This window comes from Neopsephotus bourkii, unplaced genomic scaffold (assembly GCF_033783945.1).
Source record: "Neopsephotus bourkii isolate Nb327-2 ecotype Australia unplaced genomic scaffold, CSIRO-AGI_Nbou_v1 NB_450, whole genome shotgun sequence".
NCBI lineage: Eukaryota > Metazoa > Chordata > Aves > Psittaciformes > Psittacidae > Neopsephotus > Neopsephotus bourkii.
In genome coordinates, this window is record NW_026900952.1 from 382,763 (window position 1) to 403,422 (window position 20,660).

Below are 20,660 nucleotides of genomic sequence, written 5' to 3' on the forward strand. Positions count from 1 at the left end.
TTGTCTGCAACAGATACCTTCCTATGTAGTTGCCTCCCAGTCTCTGCTGGTGCTGGGGGGGTTATTCCTGCCCCTGTGCACGACTTTGGATTTCCCAATGCCGAGAACTGTGGCAGGTGCTGTGCTGCTGCCGGTTCTAGTTGACCTCCTCCTGTAGAGGGCCATCTGCTGGTTGACAGTGTTCATGATTTGTTTTCTTAAAGGCCTCTTCCTTGGTGCAGGTAGTTCTTGCATTGTAAAATCTTAAATCAGGAACAACTGGAACATGAGTTCCCCGGGAAACTGTATGCTCATTTCATATCACGTATTTATCGTTACTAGCAAAGAAGAGCAGTTATTCCAATTAGTGACTAATCATGGTTTTCACTATAAAAAAGAAAATCTGGAATAGTTATTTCCTGGCTTCCTTTCCTCCACTCCCCTGTCCAGCCCTTACAGCATCTGACATTTACTCTTCTTGGTTTGAAATTTCATAGTTACAAATTGAAATATTTTAAAATGAGCTAATTTTTTATTTCTAGGTTTTTGTTTTTTTTTCTCTGTGTGTGTAGTGTAATGCCTAGAGAGCATCTTAAGAAGAAAGGGCAAAGAACAGACAACTGATGGTGCTACCAATAAAACTTCAAAAGTACAATAATTTCTGAAATAATAATAGTTAAGAAATAGCTGGGTAAGTGTCCCATTGACATTTGGCCATTTTTTGAAGAGGTGACAAGCCTTAGAGGAAAGGCATCCCAATGACTAATGCTGTGTCCAGAGGGCCAGCAGCCTTTTGCTTTTCTTGGAATGAAGGGGAAATTTCTGAAATAGGCAGTTTGGTCTCTTATCTTTTGAAAGCTTAAACGTGATCTTTTCTATCATTATAGCTACTCCTTTTGTTTATAAACAGTGAAAACACTTTCTTGTTCAGTACTCTGAAAGGTAGGTGAAAGGGTGAAGATTTTGTTTGTATTCTGCATGTTTATATTCTGTGTATTTATTTATTTATATTCTACAAATTCCTGTAAATTATCATTTGTAATTTCAGATGGATTTCCTACTCTCTTAATTTACTGTTCTTAGTGTTATTATTTATTAGTGGAAAGAGGGAGTATTATACTGCTTCTTCCTAACTAACTGAAAACCAGCTTTCTGGTAACTCAGTTAGGCCTCTGCATTGTATAGCTTCATAGATCAATGTCTCTAGTGATTTATATCTTTGTATTGATTCTAAAAACTTGCCATTTCCATACTGAAGGGTCTGTTTTCATCTCTTGTTTTCTCCTAGCTATAGGGCCCACAGTGTTTGATCCAAGGGGTCAGCACCCATGTATTATTTTTTTCATGTATAGAACACACTGAATACTTTGAAATAATGGTCACATCAGGATGTCATTTAAGATCTACAAAATACCGTTGGTTTCAGAAAAGCAGCGACAGTTTAAACCAGCTTGAGAAGCTTACACAATGTGGGAGTTGATTGTAAGTTTCTCATTGATTTCTGTGGGAACTGGTTTACAGTGTGCAGCATAATGCTAGTTTCCATCTAGTGAGATTTGAATGTTTAATATTTTTATTCTCTCTTTGTTCATACAGAACATTAGAGGTGTAGATGAGACGTTATTGTGGAATTCTCATCGGGCTGCTGTACCTCCTGTGGTACAGGCATGTGTCTTAAAATCTTATTGGCTCCCGGGAGACCAAGAGATGGGTTGTTAGTTGGGGGTTTTTCACCTCCATTTTACTTCCAGAGCACCATTTCCATCTGTTACCTTTTCACAGAAATTAAAGTGCATTGAGCAGCAGAATAGCACAAACTCTGCTGTTGCTGGACTTCTGACCTGGAGAGTATTTTGCTGTTCATCTTGAAAATCTAGCCTGCCTTTAATTGTGCAATACATGAGTCATACAACAGAAGACTGTTCAGAAGAGTCAAAAAATGGTCTTTATTTGAGGTAACACAAGTAAAGGAATTTAGAAGGAAAAAAGGAATAAGCTGCTGTATGCCATCATTCGCTGCCTTAAGCATGCTCATGCCAGAGCTTTCTGCAGGATTTGGTCAACATCATACAGGAGATACACATTTTGTCTTCCAAATCTCTCTCTGCTCCTTCCTGTCTCCCCACAGCTGGCAGCTGCCTTTGATATTAGAATTTTAAGATGATTCTGTCATTCCAAAAGCCTTTGTCATCCTCCTCCTTACTTGACTTGACTTTAAGCAGGAAGAGTGTTTAAGAAGCATCTGCTTGCTTTCTTGAGTGTGGATTTTCCACTCTACCCCTAGTGTGTGTCACCCACATAGAACTGGTTAAAGTGACAGGGCAGTGCCCTCAGCAAATTGCATGCTTAAGCATGATTTTAAAGTTTAGTAATGTTTTCTTCTGTTTTGCATCTTTTCTAGGTAAGATAGGTGACATATCAGGGACTTTTTCCAGCCCATGCCTGAAACTCATGTATTATGACTGAGTAATAGAATAGTTTGAAATTATGTGAACTTAAACACTGAAGCAGGGGTAACAGTAGTAAGTATCTTTGAGATTTTCTGTGCACCGTAATAAAACAGGATGTGTATTCTTGATTATGCCACTAGTGTGCGAAGTTCATCAAATTTTGTAACTAGAAGATGAATGGGTTACTTCTTTAGATGACTGGGAGTCACTCTGTATGAAGTTGCATTACTCCCCTTTTTGTGATGAAATGTCATAACCTATGCTTTCTTCTACCTTTCCTTTGAAATTGCTGCCCTTTAGTTTGAGCAGGAGGGGTATCCCTGTGCAGATGTTTTCTTCCATTGAATTCATGTAACATTCATTGAATTCATGTCACATTCATGTCACATTCTTTTCAGAAAATGATTGCTCATGTTTAAATTGGAGCAAAGAGATACCTTTGTCCATTTTATTTTTTTTCCCTGGAGTTCATCAGTGTTTTATTCAATGCACTCATCAGGGCAGCTTGAAGGGAAAGTGGTTTAATGGCTCTTTTACAGGTGCTTGGTCATTGAACCAAAGAGTAGAAAGCAAGACAAAAAAAACCCCCAACTACTATACTTTTGATTCCTTTGATCAGGATACCACTAATGCTGGAAACCTGATGGAATGACTCTTTGGCGTCTGTGTTTCAAGGCTCAGAATGAGATCTGTGCCTATGGTTTGTGTAAGAGCATTCCATGATTATGCCCATTGCTTCTAAAATTGGTTCTTGATTATATTTTTAACGTAGTAACTGTCAATTTCTAAGCTAGTTAATATTTAAAAAATGTACTATTAGAAATGTGATCCATAGTGCTGAATTTTCATTCAGTTGTTTTTATGGGGTTTAGTTAGGAAAATGTCTTGCCCTTAACTCTTTAAGAGTTGTATTTGCTCAGTTATTCAAGCTGGGCCATGTGTATTTTTATGCTTAGACAGAGTTTGTGTTCTGTAGTAATTATGGGAAATTCATCTCACTTACAGACTAACCCAGAGATCGTGAAAGTACGTGCTTTTTCTTATAAGACTCATCAAGAAGGCACATGAAGAAAGCTAAAAGCTCATTAAAGGACTTCTCCAGATTTGTGTTGGCACTCATTATTTCATGTTGATTTACCTCACATTTTCTGTCCTTAATCTTCCCAATAGTTGTCACAGTGCATCTGCTTATGTAGTTAGACAACATGGTTTACAAGGTAGAGATCATCCACTTTGTGTTGCACTCAGATGATATTTCACTCTGTACATCTGTTTAGGTCTCTTTTTTCCCTGTGTGTTTGCATTGTTGTTTTGGGCAGTATTTTACAGTGCCTGCTTGTAGTCTCAATGTTTTGCTTGCTCTATCTCATTCTCTCAGCACAAAACTTTGACACATAATTAATGGAGTCAGTAAGATTCACTGTTCAGTACTATGATTTTTATAGACCTCTTGTAAAACTCAGCAGCCATAGTCCACTCAGCAGCAGCAGCATCTAGTAATAACCCAATCTGACTGACTTGTAATAGACTCAGTCACTTCTGAAAATTTTACTGTCAGTTTGATTCTCTCCAGCTATGTATTAGGGTGAATCTTAAATCAGTATGTGGTAGCTTGGTTCTCAGCCCGTTATTTAGTAATTCAAATATTAGCTCTAGATGGAGAAAGGTGAAATACATTAGGCATGAACATATGTTAGCTTTTCCTGAATGAACTGCTTTATATCTCAGTGGCAAAAGGTTTTCATTGAAAGCTGATATGCTCAGTTTTCATTGCAACTTCTAAAGAAAAAAATGCAAGTTAGTTTATAAAAAAGATGATGTGTTCCACTTTTAAAAAATCTTAAGTAAATATAGCAGTTAAATTGTGCATACACTTAGCAGAATTGGCACAGGAGCATGTTTCATAGACCCTTCATGACTCCACTTATTTAGTGCTCTAATTGTAACTAGCAACTTGCTTTGTCTTTTTCATTTACCTACAAGGGAGAATTTAAGCTGTTTGCATAGTTAACTTCATTTGCACCTATAAGTAATGACATTTAAAAAAAAACATTTCAGGAAAAGCTGTCAGAAGACAGTAGGAAATGTAAAGAAGGCATGGAAAAAATTCACACACCAGCAGATGAAGATTCAAGAAGTGAAAGCAGCAGTACTGAAGAGGAAAAAGAAAAGACAAAAGTGCTATTGGAGCGTTTGAAAGCTTTGGAGGTAAGAAGTACAATGGTTTTACACAGAAAAAACACGCTGCCCCCCCCTGCCTGTAGTATAAATCTAGTCTTTCACAGTTCACCTGTAGTCCTGTTATGGGGTGGGTTTTTTTAATGATTCATTTACTAAGGATGAACGAGAAGCGAAGTCTTAGAACTACTGAAAGGATACCTCTCTAATGTTGAGTATCAGATATCTTTAAAAACAAATTCATACATTACTCTTCATTTAATTGGCATCATTTAATAATAATTAAATTTTTTTTACTGATTATGTCTCGATTTCAAAGGTGTTTGCTTGAGTTGTCCAGATTATCAAATGTACTAGTACATTATCAGAAACTGAGTATGAAGTTACATAGTCATGCTAATAAACAATTGAACTTGATGATCTTGAAGGTCTTCTCCAACCTAAAAGTTTCTGTGATTCTATAATTATTAATATTGTAAGACTGGTATGCGTGGTTTAACAACTGTCATAAAACCAGTGTTGCTTCATTGTAGCTTATTGCTCAACTTTTAATTGTTAGATTGCTTGCTTGGGAGAGCTCATATCTTTTTACTGCTGGATTGCAGAAAGTATATGTCCGTGTAGACTACATGGAGAATTACACACTCTATGTTTTGAGTGCATTTCTGGAAAATTAAGACGCAAAATGGTGTACCTTATGGTAATTCTTAACTAGAGGAAAAGTTTTAAATTTTACTGAGGCAGCCGTGGGCAAGGTGCAGGTAAGACTGTAAACACTATATATATTGAACTTATTTTGTGCTCCTTGATAGAAGCATGGGTTTCAATGTGTTTTAAAAAATAAGACTATGCATATTGTAATATAATTTTGAACTAGTACAAAGGCATCTTTTTAACTTTTCAAGTATTTCCTCCATTCTGTTCTGTTCAAGGGTCTATGTAGTGTTACAGATATGGATAAATAAGTGCCTTAGAATGATGTTATGTTGTAAACAAAGAGTTCATCACTTAGCCTTTATGTTTTTGCCTAAGTAGCTCTTTTGAATCATAATTTTATTTTGAATTATACTCTAATCAAATGAAAACTCTGTATCTTTGTTCTTGAGGACTTTATTAGAAGTAAAATATGAGCAGTTATAATGTTTGGATCTAAATAGAAAATCTAAAAGGCAGTTTCTTCAATTTTTCTTTCTTTTAAAATCTTAGACTGTAAAACAAGCATATTTAATATTAACTCTAATTTTGATGTGGGAAAAAATACATGATACTTAATTTTTAAGGCCCATAAAACTCTGATAAATGTGCAGTTTACTATTGTCTTGCTTTATCTATTGATGGGGAATGATTGTAGTTTCTTTGTAGTCTTTTGTTTCCAAATATGCGCTATTTGTGTTTGCTTTGCCTTAATTAGTCTGCTTGACAGTTGCAGTTCTTTATGTCCTCAGTTGATAGGAAGATATTCAATAATGTCACAACCTTTATCAGTTGTGGCAAATTGCCCAGATATATAGTGTAATATTATAGACAGTTCTGGAAGGTCAGTGAATAGGTTTCCTCACTGATGTCACTGTTGTGCAGTGACTTGTTCAAAAACATGTATTAGTGAATTCCAGTACTTCAAGAATTAATCTACATAAATAGTCTGAGGAGCTATCAAAGAGAAAGATGAACTGCAGGGCCAACATTAATTGTGACCCAAGATAATTAAAACAAAGTGTTTCTAATTATGTGTTGTTTAATGTTACATATTCTTGAACTTGATTTTTCTCTTGAAGAATGTAAATTGTAATGTCAAAGACGCTACGGTTTATTAATTAAGAGGCATGCTTTTTTGAAGTTATGTGAAATTAGCAGTTCAAATCCTTTCCTATTTGCAGAGTAATTATTCCAAATATTTATTAGTCTATATAAAAATGAATGAAAAACTACTATTTGTTAGAGCTCATGCTGTGGGTGTCAGTTTTAAATCGTACTTTATGTGATTAGATGTTACTGTATCATAAACAATTAATAAAATCAGCAAGGCTAATAAAGTACTTATTAAAGTTGGTCCTCCATCTGTGCACTGTAAAATCTGAAGAGTGACTATAAATAAACCCTAGTAATAATAGGAATAGTCAAAACATGGGACTAAATCCATTAATGTCTAGTAGCATCATTTCATGGGTATCAGCACGTTTTAGTATTTCTTTGTATTTGTTCGTTGCTCAAGTGTAGCTCATGAAAAGATGTAGCTTAATCTGTTAGAGTACTGTGAAAGTATTTCATTCTCCCTATCTATATTCATTGTCCTATTGCTAGAATGAGCTGCTTTTGAAATGAAAGACCATATGTAAGTGTGTATAAACATGTATGTAAATGTATATAACAGTGTCCTTCTAAGAAAAATTGGGTAAGTCCAAGCTAAGTTTCGAGTCAATGAAGTACCAAAAGAGAAAGGCACAGGGATACATGTGTAGTTTAGCTGGTACATACACAATATACTAGGTTATTTACTTTCTTTTGAGTATGTATATGGAAAACGGTTTATTTTCCATACATGAAATAAATTGTTTGTTCCCTTCCTGGAATGTTAGCGTGATAGATATGAGGTACATGGTGGTTTTCTTCAGGAATTTCAATACAAGGAAGACTGTAGTCATCTTGGACTGTTGGATGTGGAACAGGAAATTGTCAAACCTAAGTATGAAAAAGGGGTGAGGCTTCACTTTCACTAAAAACATTCTTTAAATGACTTCGATATCAGAAGAATTGTGTTTAAATTTTTTTCCTTTGATGCTGTCAAATTTACTGCCAAATACATTTCTGTAATACCTTTCATGTTCTATGAACTTCCATTTAACCTAGAAATTTTCTCACTGAACAATACAAATCAGTATAACAGTATCTTTGCAGTCAACCCAAATGAAAGCTATTACATACTTTGATAAGAAACTTATACATATTCTCCCCTTGCTCCTTTTACATCCTTTATCATTTACAGCAAATTCTATTTCCACTCTACTGACTGATAAATACCATATGTTTCTAATCAAATAAAACAGATGACAAATAACAAATGGTTCATTCCATCTTATATCCCATTTTATGCAGTTGAAATTAATTGTGATTTGCTGGATATCAAAAACTCCTTTGTGCCTTCAGCATTTTTAGTTGGCAGCTCTTGAAATGCCACTTAATTTACTTCAACAGTTATGATCAAATGCCTTCTAACTCTTACAAAGAAAAAAAAAATCTGTGATAACTTCTCTGTGTATTTGTAGTGCTGCAAAAAAAAAATGAAATATTAGTGAAGTACAGTGAATAACATAGCAACTCCTTGGCGAGATGTAATTTTTTTTTAATCTGCTTTCATCGCCTAAAGATCTTTTTTTTTTTTTAAAAATGGCAGACAGAAATGGACAAAAAATATAATTTATTCTGGACATGCACAATTTCAGATATATATGGGCATATATACACAGTTAGATTAAAACAGTAATGTTATATTTCCAAAGTCATGTGCATGTAAGTTGGAAATCTTTCAGAAAACCTTAATAATTTGCCCTTTTGGGTATGTTAGGTATTATATGGCCTCTCATAGCAAGACTGTATACTTTCAGCACCAGTTTAGCACAGAGGAAAGCTTTAAGAATATTCTGTATTTTAAAATTGCTGTCTGTAAAGGCCTTAAAAGACTGTCCCAGACCTTTGTTATCCAATATGGAGTTATGGGCTCTCTCTGCCCCAATTTAGCCTTAAATGACTGAAATACAGGCTACCTGAGCACCTGCGTAATTGCAAGTGAATTAAACTGATATACTGAGCTAGTGTCAGTCTTAATCTAAACATGTCTGTAAAAGCCATAGTTACTTTGATTTTTAAAATTTAATCAGTGATAAATACTGTGTCAGATTTGAAGGCTTATTAAAGTCTCTCATTTGCACAGACATTTATGCAGTGAGGATAATTCAGTATGAATTAACTTTGTCTAACTGTATGAAATGTTCTGGCTCTTCCAAACTTCCTTCTTTGCAACTACAGTAGTGCAACTTTCTTAGAAAGTTTCTTGCTTTTGGTTGATTATGAAGAAAGTAAGCTGCCTGGGATTGCTTGAAACTACATGGGCCAAGAGTACTTAATGGAGGTTGTTTTGGACAATGTTCTGCTTTGACAATGAAAAAGGGATCTGTAGGATAGAGAAATTTTGTTGGTAGTGTTATGTCCTTTCCAATATCTAATCACACTCCCCTTTCAATTTGAGAAATTGAAAGGACATGAGGAGTGTGGCAAACAATGATAGGACAAGGGGAAATGGGTACAAACTGGAACACAAGAGGTTCCACTTAAACTTGAGAAGAAACTTCTTCTCAGTGAGGGTGACGGAACACTGGAACAGGCTGCCCAGGGAGGTTGTGGAGTCTCCTTCTTTGGAGACATTCAAAACCCGCCTGGACACGTTCCTGTGTAACCTTATCTGGGTGTTCCCTCTCCGGCAGGGGGATTGGACTAGATGATCTTTTGAGGTCCCTTCCAATCTCTAACATACTGTGTGTGTCCATCTGTTACAGGATAAGTAGTGCCTGTGTTAGGATAGGACATCATATTTTTGCTGACACTTGCTGTGTTTTATGGCTGAATGATCATGCCTCATGCTCCCCAGTTAGATTAGTAGCTTACCCTCACCTTGTTATGGGGAATTAATGAGTTTTGATTATGTGGGAGCAGTCTCAGCTCTTCGAAAGAGATGATGTACTCACCTAAGCCTATGACTAGCACAACTAGTACCTTGCTAAAATCACAGTATTTATGTTCAAATTAAAATAAACATTGTTAACAAGGAGGTGGTTCCATGGTTTGGTGAGTGGCCCCCTTCCGTCCCAGAATTTCTTCAATTTGCTGGAGTTCCATTGGCCTCAAAAAGTAACAGTTCAAGGCTGCTCACAACCTGGTATTTTTCACCAAATAGCAAGCCACTGGGGTAGCATTAAATTGTAACCTTGAAGTTATCAAATGAAAAGCCTAATTCATGTGTGAAAATCTCATTGCTTGCGGGTGAGTGAGACTCAATGAAAGTTTCAGTAAACTAAGCAGCAGCAGAAGCAGTGTCTGCTAGGGAAGAGTCATGAAACCACTCTAATTTTAATTATAGAATTTTGCCCTCTTGCCCTTTGCAGTTCATCACAGAAAGATGTGTTTTGTTTTAATAAATTGAGCTTTGGGAGAAAACTCACTCAGGATAATAAGCTAAATGTTCAAATATATTAGAGGGGTAATTTCCCTTGTATCATCACCATTAAACAAATGAGGAAGTATGTCAAGTATTTCCGATATTATGTTTTTACTACCCTGCAGAGGAAGCAAGGCATGGTATCAATGAACTATAAGGAAGATAAAAAAGAAATATGAGAAGGGTACGTATTTCCTTTGAGTGGATTGAGAAGATAACTTTGAGTGGGGTGCTGGTGGTTTTTGTTTTGCTCTTACATAATTCTCCTTTTTTCTTTTTTCTTTTTTTTTTTAAGCCTGCTCATTTTCCATGTGCTACAATGTAAAATGATAAAAATTTCATAATTATAGTATTTTCCATGGAAAGAATCGTACCATATGCAGGGGCAAAGAGCCTGAGTTTCTGAAAATAACTGTGAGGAAAAACTTCTTATTGAATGTTACTTGCTTCACTTGGGTTTATAGGAAATTGGTATCACTTTACTGGGATGCATAGAAAAATCATAAAACTGTTCAATATTTTGTAGCAGTGTTCTAAATATTTTGTGGCAACCAGTCTTGTTTCAAACAATCCATTTAATCTGTTTCATCCAGAAGCCTCTTCTTAGCCCAGTGCCTTGACCATCCACATAGCTAGATTCATTATGCTCATCAGTCACCAAAGGCCAACCTACTTAATCCTAATTATTGGATTATTTTACTTTTAAGTCGTTTCAGTAGGAGATTTTTATAATTGCTTTTCTGAATTGTGTCTAAGAACTCTTTTATAGCCAGGGATCAGACAATGCAGCAGGGAAAGTCTGATTTCCAAACTTGTCCAGTGGCTGATAATGAATCAGCAGTCACCTGCATCACCGGTTTCAAAACCAGTCCAGTTTATTCCAGCTCTTTGCTGGTGATCGTATTGGGAAACTGTTCTAGCTTCCCAATAACTGAGTAAATTTTAAATTAAAACCGAACAAGTACTATCAAGCTGAATGCGTTCTATAATCTGTTGATGCTTGAACTCTTTTACTGTAGGTCAGTGGCTCTGTTGATCCTAGTCTTTGGGAAGCAAATTTCATGGCTTCTACCTTTCTCCTTATCTATGTGCTATGAGGTACTTTCCTTTTTGCCATCTGTTCTCACCCACTCATGCTGGTCTTTAAATGCATCTCCCTCCCAGATGTTTTACCCATCCCCCTCCCAGTGCATGCCCTACTTCTGTTCATATCTTTCATTGAGGCTTTTCCATCCATCCTACATGCTGCCCATGAGTGTTTGAAGCTGCGTTTACCACAGTCAGCAAAGAAGCTGAATAGCTTTCAGTGGTCAGTGCACCTTAATAGAAATAATATCTTCATATAGAAGCTGCAGACTAATAGAAACCTCTTCTGCTCAGGACATTAAATCCAGTTAGTATATGAAGAGTATTTAACAGAAGAGAATGTGCTTGCAGACATGTAAAATATTGAGGATCTAAAAGGACTTCCTTTTTTCTCTCTTTTACACTTTTTTTTTCCTAAACCGGTAGAAATTCTTCGCAATTTCTTTTTTGGCATGCAGAAATTAGGATGATCTAGCAGCAATGTGAATTTACACAGGGATGTTGAAAATAGCTGTGCCCACTGAATGTAGGAAGAGCTGTTCAGATTTGCTCTGTTTTTTTTATTGCTGTAACCATTTGCTGCTATCATTAGAGAAAGAATACTGATCTACTGTTCAACCAAAAATGTCCATCTCCTGAGATAGGAAAGTGCCTTAATATAAATAAGGCTGTACATTAAGAAAGTGCCTCCTTGACTAGTGAAAAGGCATGGAGGAGGACATGCATATCTCCATTTTTCTGACTGTTCAGTTTAATGAAAACTTAAAATATTTAGTTTCTAAAACCAACCATGGTGCCTCCTGGAAATTTTAATTTGAACAGATGGTATTGTTTTGTTTTCTAACTAAGTCTGGGGAAAAAAGATACTGAATCTCATCTTCTATAAAGCACCACAGCAGTGGTTCAGCAGTTAAATGTTTTGGGTCACAACATGCAGAGCTTCTGAATTTTTGTCACATGCTGAAAAGGTAAAAACTTACAGATTGCCTCTGCTTTCTAATATGAAGTACCCACAAAGCAGTAATCTGCCAGAATTTGCTAATTCAGTGAAGTGCTCAACAGAACATGCTCCAGCTACTGTTCCTGTGCTGTTAAGATTAAAACTGCGTTTAATAGTTTTAAGTGTGACATCATGTCATACCCCATCACCTACTTACATAAAGGGAATTTTGCTGCGTATCAGAATTTTTCTCCCTTAGCCTGCTCATGCAATCAATTTAGGTTTTAATAAAAGTTACTAGCTTTGTAGTGTCAGGTATTTCAGTGATTTTATCACATGCATCAGTCTATCCAAGTGAGGTGCAAGGCACATTGGGAAGGCAGAGTTAAGTAACTTAAACTGTTCTTGACTTGTAACTTCTCAAGTTAGAATGACATAAAATATTCTTCTCCAGGACAGTGAATCCAGCATCTTCCACATGAAAGAAGCATCCTTAAATGCAATTTTAATTTCACATTAATATTTTAGTCAGAGTATTGTTTAGAAGATCCTTTAGTTTACCTATTGTGGTGATGCAGTTGTGAAAATTATAGGTAAGCCATAGTATTGTCTAAATAGTATATTAAGCTCTGTAATTTCCACCCCCGCAAAAAGAAAAAGGAGAACTTAGAGAAGCATCGAACATTAATTTTAGCACAACAAAGTGTAATTGCATATATTTATCGTAAAAGCAGATTATAAATAAATTTTTTCTCTGATATTCAAAATTATAGTACAATGGCTCTTTTCTTACAGTTAAGTACCAGTAATTACTTGGCTGATACAACAAACACTCTTTAAATAGTTCAAAGTATTCAATACGGCTACAAGAATAATGATTTGGTGCCAGAAGGTCTGAGAAATAGCCATAATCAGGGAAGAAAAGGTAAGTCACAGAAGTCAAGGAAAATCTTCTTGGCTTTATTAAACCTGTCGGATTTCCTCTATTGAAATTAATGTTAACTGTGTTCTGCAAAGAGTCCTTGCTAGGTTGCAGTGAAGGAATCTGATATTTCAGTCCGACTTTTATAATTTAAATAATGATAGTTTTCAGTGCCCTTCTCTCCATGTCTAGTGCCTTCTTGCAAGTAATCAGTAGATAATGTAACTTACCTTTTTAGCAATCAGGCATGTGGTACAATTGAAAATTCACTCTCCCTGCTGAATGAAATGAGATTTTCCAGCACTGTGTTATAGATCTAGGTAACTGTGTTTATCCCAACACATCTATCATTTCGAAGAGTGAGACTCGGTAGTTTTTTTAAATAGTTTCTATCAGGGATGCACTCCGGGCCCAGTTCTGCACAAGCACTTCTTGTGAGCTTGCTCATTGCTCATAGTGGCACCTCTTTGAGAGGAAAGATTCTGTGTGACAGAGATTGTAGAATCACGCCTTATATTTTTAATTTACATACTAATGCATGCGATTTGGCAGTAATGCCAGCTGTGTGGTTCATAAACTAAATAAATAGCTGCAGTTCATTTCAAACTAACATTATTAAGAAAACCTGGTATTCTGTGGACATTCTCTACTGGCTGCATAGAAAATCTCAAATCAATTTACCTCACCTGTTGGAGCTGAATCCCTTACAACTCTAGCAACTAGCAAAATAATTCTTTTTTTTCATTTCTCTTTACTGGCCTCAAAAAATAATGAAACAGTAATGAAGTCTGCATGGTGATGCACTTTTTCTTAATTCAGTAGTTACATCCCTTTTGTTTGTCTTGTAGAAATACAGAATTGGAGATTATAGCTGGGATTCTGGGCAGGTATATTTACACTCATATTATTAGAATTACTGGAGCTGTGCTGACTTCTAGCATATAAGGTTCTTAGCTTCTGTGTCAGCCATATGTTTAACTATACATGTGAAATCTGTATGATAACATAGTCCTGAAATTCAATCTTCACTAGCTTTATTATGCAGCCCCTTTAATAGTCCACAGCAGAAAATACTAAAATGATTATTTTTAAGTCTGTTTAATCTGTCATGGTGACAAGCATGGATTTTAAGACTAGTTATAAATATATAACGAGAATAGATAAATCGAATGTAGAATAGTCTGAACTCAGTCCCTTATGTTTGACTCTGATTTTATCTGACGGTTCAGTAGATATGTGATAACTTACTAACTAATTCTCTAATTTCAATGTATCATCAAAACAGCTATACATGGGTACAGTATAAACTTCATATGCGTGGACTTGGATACCTGCATCACATACATACTTGTTGTAATGAGCATTTGCTTGGTTAAGATCTGCATTACTATTAAATGCCAAGTAGAAGAAGAGGTTTGTTTTTTCATAAAGGCAGCATTTTTATATGGTTTCACATATTGCCCATTCCTGCCAGTTGTAAGCTGCCTTTCCCCATATGGGATGAGGAAGATCCTCCATTCTGTTTTGTCTCAAGCTGAGCACCCTTCCTCTGCTTCCCACATCAAACAGCTAAAACAGGGTCTCTGCCCCAGGACAGCCTCTGTTGTGCTGTTCAGCAGTGTGCAGCAGTCGCCTTCCCCTGAGACTAAGAACTGCCTTCTTCTTTTTGACATGTGCCCGTGTTTCCTGTGCAGGTGGGGAAAGGATTAGACTGCCTGGCAGGGGTCTTCGGTTGCATCTGGGATATATAGGCACATAATGCCATCTAGAGGGCAGAGTTTCTTCCCTTCCTACAGAAATACCTGTGGTAACTGCTGGCTTTCCATCACACCTCGTGACAGTGCTCATTCATCTTTGTGATTCATGCATTTTTCTATTCCTCCTCTCATTAGTATGTTCTCATACAAGACCAAGACATGGAATTATTTAGGAGAAGAGAAACACTCAATTAGTAATTACAACTGTTTTCCTTTAATAAGCCTGCAGGTTTCCTTGTTGTCTTCAATCAGTCAAGTGGGCTGCTTCTCCAGAAAAAAATCCTCTGATTTTAAATGCTCTGGGTCTTAATGCTTAAGTTCTTTAGGAAGAAGTTCTTTGAAAAAGAGGAAGAAAGTAAGACCTAGGTTTGTTATTCAACTTTTTGGTAAACTGTAAGAAAAAGAATACATACAAATTGGTTACTTCGCTAGACAAAGTTCTTTTTAAAGTTACTGCAGCAAGAGTTCCAGGTCAGCTGAAGAAATGGGTCTGAGGGTTGCGCTTTATGTAAGTCTGTTGTGCGTTTAGGCAGAAGAACTTAAATCTTCTTTTTATGTATGCATCTTTTCCACTGAAATACTTGTTTAGCATTTCTCTCAGTTTATGGCAAGCTGGAAATGAGTGAAGACAGGCTTTTCAGTGAAGAGGTCATATGGCTGAAAGCACTAAAGTTTCCGTAGGTGTCTCCTAATAGCTCCTTCTTTTTCTTCTTTTAAACCTTACGCTGTTTGCTTCTTTAAACCTTAGACATGCCAGAGAAGTCTGTTGCCTCCTCCTTGATAATATTCTCCAGTCCTGTATTACATTTGTTTTCATTATACTTCAGCTGCTAATACCAATAATGACAGTTGTCATATTATTTTTCTTAAATAAGCAATGGATGTTCTTTCTGTAACCTTAAATCTGATCTGTATCGTGACAAAACTAATTTTGTAAGACATTGTAGTGTCTCCCCAGTGCCATGCAGAGATAGCTCGTACATAAATACATACATTAATTTGATTAAATTAAGGTAGCATGAGTGAAACAGAAAAAGAGGCTTTATTACAAGCTTTATAAACACTATAGTCTTTTTATATAGTGCTCTGCATGCAAGGTAGTCCAGGTAGCAGAGGCAGTGTAGCTGGATGGCCTGGTTTTCATTTGAACTAATTAACTCTTCTTGAAAACCAGGGTATTAGCCCCAGTAGAATAATGTGTTAGCAAATTGAAGCAGCTTTAGCAGATCTTTGCAAGGCTGCTTGGGGTAGTGGGGATAACATTGCTAAGGAGACAGCTTGTGTCTTCCTTTTGGTGTGGTAGAATGTATTTTTTTCTGTTCCAGTGGTGGTCTTCCCTGTACCTTTTTTATCAATTATTTTGTCCTTCACAGTGTCCATATGTTAACTATGCAAAATTTTACCTAGTTAGATGGGTAAAACCAGGTATTCTTAGTTGTTTTTTTGTTGTTGTTTTTTTTTTTTTTTTGTAAAAAGGAACTTGCTAGTATTAGCCAAGAACTGTAATGTATTCAAATTGCATAGAAATAAGAGATTAGAACAACTCATGGTTTTAAGCAGCTGATTTACCCTGCTAGTGACCTCTGCCAATCAGGAATATTTCCCAATTGCAGGCCAATCTGACAGAGCAGTAGTGTGGTCGATCCTAGGTATATATTACATTGTATAGTATTTCATACATTTATTTATTTTTGTTCTTTTCTCTGCATTTTCCCTTAAGGCAAATCGATTAATCACTGATTCTGCTCTTGAACAGCAGCTTGGAATAAGATAACAGCAACATTTTCTCATGTTTCATACTAGCCTTAATGTATTTGGCTATCAAACTCGGACATGTGAAGGTGGGTGCAGTTCTGGTGGCTGCACTTGGATTGTGCTAACTTATGTGTGAGTCAAATTTGGTGCATTACTGCTGCTGTGCTTTTCATGCCTGAGCTTCTACAGTAGCACCACTGAATCATCAATGTGTGTTTCATATGGGATTGTACTTGTCATCCAAAGCCTGTTTTTTTAAGAACTACAGTTTTCTACTTTCTCAACAAGATATGTAGTCTAAGGCTTTTCTTGGACCTCCTGCAGATGTAGTTTACCAACAAATTTAAGTACAGGGAACAAAATCAGATAAATTTTATATGCTAAAGATCAAGTTTAGGTAAATAATTGGATTGTATTTAGTACTCCACAGTAACAATTAATTAATTATAATAAAATAGAATTTGCTTTCCATGTAGCTGGCTTTAATGTGTATGTTTCTGTACAGTTTCATATTTTCTGTTTTCAAAAGTACAGAGCTGTAAAACTATCCAAGTAAAAAATTCCTCCAGTGCCTCTGTCATACGTAGGAAAAGACCTTCCAAACAGGCCTATCTTTTGCTTTGGTGTTATGGGATATGCTCTTGACCTGGCAGTTGACTCCCTTAGATCTATCACTATTAATTTAGGACCTGAAGATAGCCTGTTATATGTCTACCTTAGCAAGCAGTGCAGTGTAATAGAAGCAGATCCTCAGAGACAAGGTGTGTGTGCTAAGGACCTGACATCCGTATTGTAAACATTTGGGGGAATTCACTTTGGCTTAGCTATAGTTAAGGCCCCCAGCAGTTTAGTCCCTATTCCAATTTCACGTGAAAGAAGCCCAATCTGTTGACTCTAAGGCCACATTGTGGTGTCAGTTGTAGTCTGGTCAGTGCAATAATCAGAAAAATCACTTGAGAAGAGCACTAATTGCTCATCCAAGCCAAAAAGCCGATGTAGATGCACCTTATGTCATCAAGCAGCATAGAAGAAATTTTGTATGACTAGTTAGGATAACATTCAGGTGCTGCAACATCAGACAGTTTCTAAAGGAACCTCATCCCTCTGCATCCATCATCTCTGAAGTGAGCACCGTCTGCAGAGCAGAAAAAACAGATGCAACTCCAAACTGTTGAAGCTTTTAAAACAGACAGCATTTGGGGTCTGGGTGGTTGTTCTTTTGGACAAAATACAATTAGTCTGCAAATTCACTGTTCCAGTCTAAAAGATGAAAATGAATCAGAAGTTTTAATTTAACAAATGTCAGTGCAGAAATCAACCTACTGTGTATTGCACAGTGAAGTGAAGGGCATTGTTTGTTGCTTTTACTTTGTCTGTAAAAACAAAAGAGAAAAATGTTTAAAGCTTTCAGCAAGGTGATGTTTGCAAAGAAAGTCTTATTTCAGTTAGCAAGAAATGAACAGTAATTTTGTGATTCAGTTATTAGAAGTTAGCTATTGGCTACAAAACAATTGCTATGTGTTATATGGCATTTGATCCTATCTGTAATACAGTGCACCTATACCTGTTCTGCTTTGCTTTGCTTTGCAAATGCTTAGCCAGAAGGAAGAGAAATAACTAAAGCCATCAAACAAAGTTCATTTTGAAATACCTGGAGCAGTTGGCTTATGGGTGACTTCTGATGAAGAAGGTGAAATCGCAGGAAACATTGCCTTCAGAAATAACTCGATGTTCCCATGTAGTTAAAGAGAAACTTGTTATGAATTTATGTTACCAATTGTGAAACAGCTGACATTAATAGGTTATTGTGGTGAAAACCTTTTAACTCCAAGTCTTTAAAGGAATAGACTAAAATGATTCATGATAGGAGAGGGAAAATAGTGTGTTTTGTATTTTATTATATTATATTTAAAAATATTTTGTGACAATATCAATTATAACGTCATGTAATACTTTAAATCTTATTGCATGGTACAGCACAGTGAGTGTGACATTTAAGCATATGGGATCAGTATTTTCCAGGCTGTCAGTATAAATCCCTTTATTTTATAAATTTTTGGTTTTAACTAAGTGAAAAAAAACTTGGCATACATACTTGGGAAAAAAATATTTCTTGATAGAAATTCAGCATCCACTTTCTCTTGAAGACAGAGCAAAACATCTATTGTTTCGCCTTCCACTGAGAGCCAAAATAACTGATTATGGGAGGCAGGTAATGGTGTTGCTGATTATACATTAAAAGACGCAGGAAAAGAAGCAGGAATTTGCTTAGGGTTTTAGTCTTCTCTTTCTCTCATTCAACCCCAAATACACTCCATTGCTTAGTTTCCTGGGAGAGGCCAGCAGGGAGGAGGTTGGTGTTGGTGTTCCTTGAAGATAGTGCCAAATTTAGCTCCAAATTTAAACTGTCTACTATTATTTAGTAACAGCCCTTCAGTTCAGGAGCATGGAGGAGCACAGAAGTACAAGTTACAGCAGCAGGGCTATTTTCTGCATTGAACTATGAAATTATGTTTCAAGTTCACTATATAAAAGCTGCTTTAAAGGAGAAGAGCTGCTCTTCATAGATATAATTTCTAGAAATTCAAAAATATATTTGCATATGTGTAATCCTTTGTTTCCTGGCATGTAATTTTAAGGTTTTCTGCCAATTTCATTGACTGTTATTTTTATTTTATCTTTGTTTTTAAAGAAAAATAAGTTGTTTTTTTTAATTAATTAGATTAAAAATTATGTTCTTTTCCTGAATTGAATGTGACCTGCCCAAATTATAAAAGGTAAATTAAATTTGCTAAAAGGAATAGCTGAATTCTTGAATTTCCACTTTTGAAGAAAATGAGCTTAAGGCCTTTATGGCTTTTTCCTATACTTAGATATTGAGATGTGACCTGTGAAGCCAAACTGTCTCTTGGGCTTCTTTTTCCATACCTGCTTCCCATTGCCATCAATCAGTAGTAGTAGTGGCTGTATTTGCTATGAACACCTCAGGCAGGCAAGTAGGGAAAAAAAAAAAAAAAGAAATGAGTTCTGTTGGAATAAAGTTGCCCAAATATTAAGTTTCTTATGTACATCTGCAATGTCTTGTTCTTTTCAAACTCTACATTAGATTAACCTTGAAGTTGAGTATGCTACTCAGGAAGGTGTGGATAATGGAATCACGGAAAGTAGAAAACTGTCACTGTGTCAGTAACCTCACAGTCAAAATTGCAAAGGTTTGGAGGATAACTCATTTAAAGTGAATTCTAAAGTTGCCTTTCTTATTGCTTGTAAAACTTTCCTGAAAGTATATGAGTTTTCCTCAAGATTGGAATTTAAAAAGGCAAAACCAAAAAAGCACCAAAACCACCCACCCTTCTGTTTTGTGATTAGGCAAGTGAAGTTTTTAAAAAATGGTTACTATATGGGTGATTTCAGAAGGACCCAGAGCCCTGGAAATACTTGTACTGATTTCAGTCTCACTTTTAAATTCAATCAAAATCTTCTGCAAAATGTTTCCTTTGAAATCAGAGTAAATATTTCAAACTGCGCTGGAAGTTTTGTTGAAACTTCCACATTGGGTGTATAGGTAGTCAATGGTTTTCAAAAAGTCTTTGCTAATTTAAAAGAAAATATTATTTCAATTAGTATTTTCCATGAACAGTTTGGTCTTTTTGAAAGAAATATTGAAATAAATGCAACAGACCAAATGTGATATGATTAATTCATTTGTGAGTATTCAATGCAAAGATGCCTATGTATGTATTATATGTACAAGTAGTTATTAAACACAGAAAGCCCTATAAGGCCGCCTGCCTTTACCTTCTTGTGGTAATTGTAAGAATCTTAGTTTCCCTTAGAACTTCAGGATCTCATGATACTTTTTTCATGGACCAGGGATTTTATTTTTAGATCTTTGATAGAGGAAATAACTGCCTGTTAATATTACATGGAGAAGCACGATAAGTCTGTCAGAGTGAAATGCTCTCAGTTCTTAATGGAGAACAGTTTCATAATGGAACAAATCACTTAAAATGAGATGCCGGGGCGGGGGGGGAGAATGACATGGAACATCTGCCTCTGGTTCACAGTTTTCAAGGGTAAGGATCACTGAGTGTAAATACTGGAAAATCAGAAAATAAATTTTGTGACATGCACACACTGTTCCTTGCATAAAAATTCAGTCACATGTCTTACTTTTGTGCGATGGCTTCATGGCCTGTAATGCAGTGCCTGGGTGCAGTGCTTCTAGGCAGACAGCCTGTGCTGTGAGAATAATGGCCATCTGGAGAAAGGTGAATGAGTTTCAGCTTCCTTCCTTCCTGACTGCCCTGTCAGGGATGCTGGATGGCAAGATTGGCATCACATAGCTTCATGGAGCTGCCTGACTGTGAGTGGGAGGGCTTTC

The 20,660-nt window shown here is 36.2% G+C and overlaps 1 protein-coding gene across 11 annotated transcripts in view; it reads left to right on the top strand.

The window, feature by feature from the left end:
- Nucleotides 1-20,660, top strand: part of NCKAP5 (NCK associated protein 5) — a 496,578-nt gene that overhangs the window by 358,872 nt on the left and 117,046 nt on the right. For all 11 annotated transcript variants that reach the window (XM_061349572.1, XM_061349575.1, XM_061349574.1 and 8 more), the window contains one exon: nt 4,488-4,637. In XM_061349572.1, coding sequence (XP_061205556.1) covers nt 4,488-4,637 — 150 coding nt within the window. The remainder of the gene's footprint in view (nt 1-4,487; nt 4,638-20,660) is intronic.